This window comes from Trichinella spiralis (genome assembly GCF_000181795.1).
Source record: "Trichinella spiralis strain ISS 195 chromosome Unknown Scfld2392, whole genome shotgun sequence".
Classification (NCBI taxonomy): domain Eukaryota; kingdom Metazoa; phylum Nematoda; class Enoplea; order Trichinellida; family Trichinellidae; genus Trichinella; species Trichinella spiralis.
The window spans coordinates 1-1,518 of record NW_003529331.1 but is presented as its reverse complement, the minus strand read 5'-3'; the positions used below and the strand labels follow the sequence as shown (position 1 = coordinate 1,518).

The window sequence follows — 1,518 nt, the reverse complement described above, 5'->3', positions numbered from 1 at the left end:
TATATTAATGGTCGGATCGCTTTGGGAAGTACTGTTGTGAACTGCTGAAATGACTTTACAATAAACCTACCGTGTATATCCGGTTTCTACGGTTATTTAAAATATTATTGTTTTGATATTTTCTTTTTTATGAAATTTGATTATTGCAAGTTTCTATTAATTATGGAACACCGACTTTTTATTTTTATGACATTCCTGCCTTTTAGTATCTACTGAAAGAAATTGTTGATGACGTAAGAAGTTGCATGTTTGCCATATTGTGCTCAGTTTGCGATATGAATTTTCGTGTGTCAGTCGCGTGTCTTGTCTGTGTTAGGCATTGAACGAACAGTACGATTATTCGACAAAGATTGACTGACACCCTGTTGTTCATGAACGTGAAACAATCGACATCGGGTAGTCATAACTGAGTTCGTCATCCTGAGATTTGCACAGTCCACATACGAGAAACCGAATTAAATTTTGTTTACACCATTTTGTGCTCAGGTCCGCTGCTCGAAAGCATCACCCTCTAAGAGAAGACATGATGGTTGTAAAGAGGCTTTGCTTCGCTTGCTTGCAGCGTGGATGACCGGATAACGGACAGCAGTTCCGTTCAGAGATGTACGGTGGCAGGATGGGGAGCTGCTCACCACGAGCTCTTACATTCTGACAGTGCGACAATGCAATCCTGATCGCCAATGACTACGCAATTCGAAGAGTTGGTTGCTGAGGGTGTGTAGCGAACAAATTAATGGTATACAGGCCGGATAGTCGCAGGTGGTCTTCATTCTCTTCGACACGGCGTCACAGAGTTTCTTCATTCTGAAAGACCTAGCGGAAATTCTGCGGCTTACGGGCCCGGATGAAGCGGTTGATTTGGTTTCTCTGAGAAGCAGAAAAATCATGCAACGGCTGATGTCTGGACGTGCGCTACAATTAAATGCTACTAGCGATTTATCGAAAGCGATCACCTCACGCTGAGTACGAACATTTGCCAAGATATGTGGGAATAACTTGCGGGCCGCAGTGATTCTGATGGTTTGGCTACACTTGGAATCGCTGAAGATGATTGAGCGATTACAAGGGAAACTGATCGTGATGTGCTCTATCATGGATTTTGTTCACTACTTTGATATCATCGACGGTCGCCTTCGACTGACGGTGCAGTAGCCTTGCAGTCCAGATCGGTTGGATTCCAATTGTACTGACAACCATGATGGTGACTGAAGATGCCCGAACGTTGCTGACGCGAAAGGAGGAAGCCAGTGGTAAACTTTTTCGAGAGTTCTGGAAAATAGAAGAAGCACTCAAGTCACCCTGGACGAAAGCCTTTCCGCAGTTGATAGCGACGTTGTACTTGAGAGAGTTCTAACAAAATATTGTCGGAGGTTCTAACAAATATTGTCCTTTTTTATGGAGAAAAATACTAGTTGGACCTCCCCTGGTCGACTACACACTATAGTCGCCCGGCTGGTCACGGCTTAGTGTAACTACAGACAGCTGCCCAAATCATCCGGACTACACCTTCGTCACGTG

General features: G+C 44.1%; 1 protein-coding gene across 1 annotated transcript; it reads right to left on the bottom strand.

Moving 5' to 3' along the window:
* Positions 1-504: 504 nt before the first annotated feature.
* Tsp_14120 (hypothetical protein) lies at positions 505-1,197 on the bottom strand. The gene is made up of 3 exons (XM_003368489.1): positions 1,064-1,197; positions 837-1,041; positions 505-648 (listed from the first exon to the last, which is right to left on the bottom strand). Exons 1-3 carry the CDS (start codon positions 1,195-1,197, stop codon positions 505-507), a joined length of 483 nt encoding a protein of 160 aa, XP_003368537.1.
* Positions 1,198-1,518: the final 321 nt, after the last annotated feature.

Coding starts and splice junctions, on each gene's coding strand:
- Tsp_14120 (XM_003368489.1), bottom strand. CDS start 1,197: ATGGTTGTCAGTACAATTGGAATCCAACCGATCTGGACTGCAAGGCTA. Junction 649..836: donor CAACCGCTTCATCCGGGCCC/GTAAGCCGCAGA, acceptor TCGCACTGTCAG/AATGTAAGAGCTCGTGGTGA.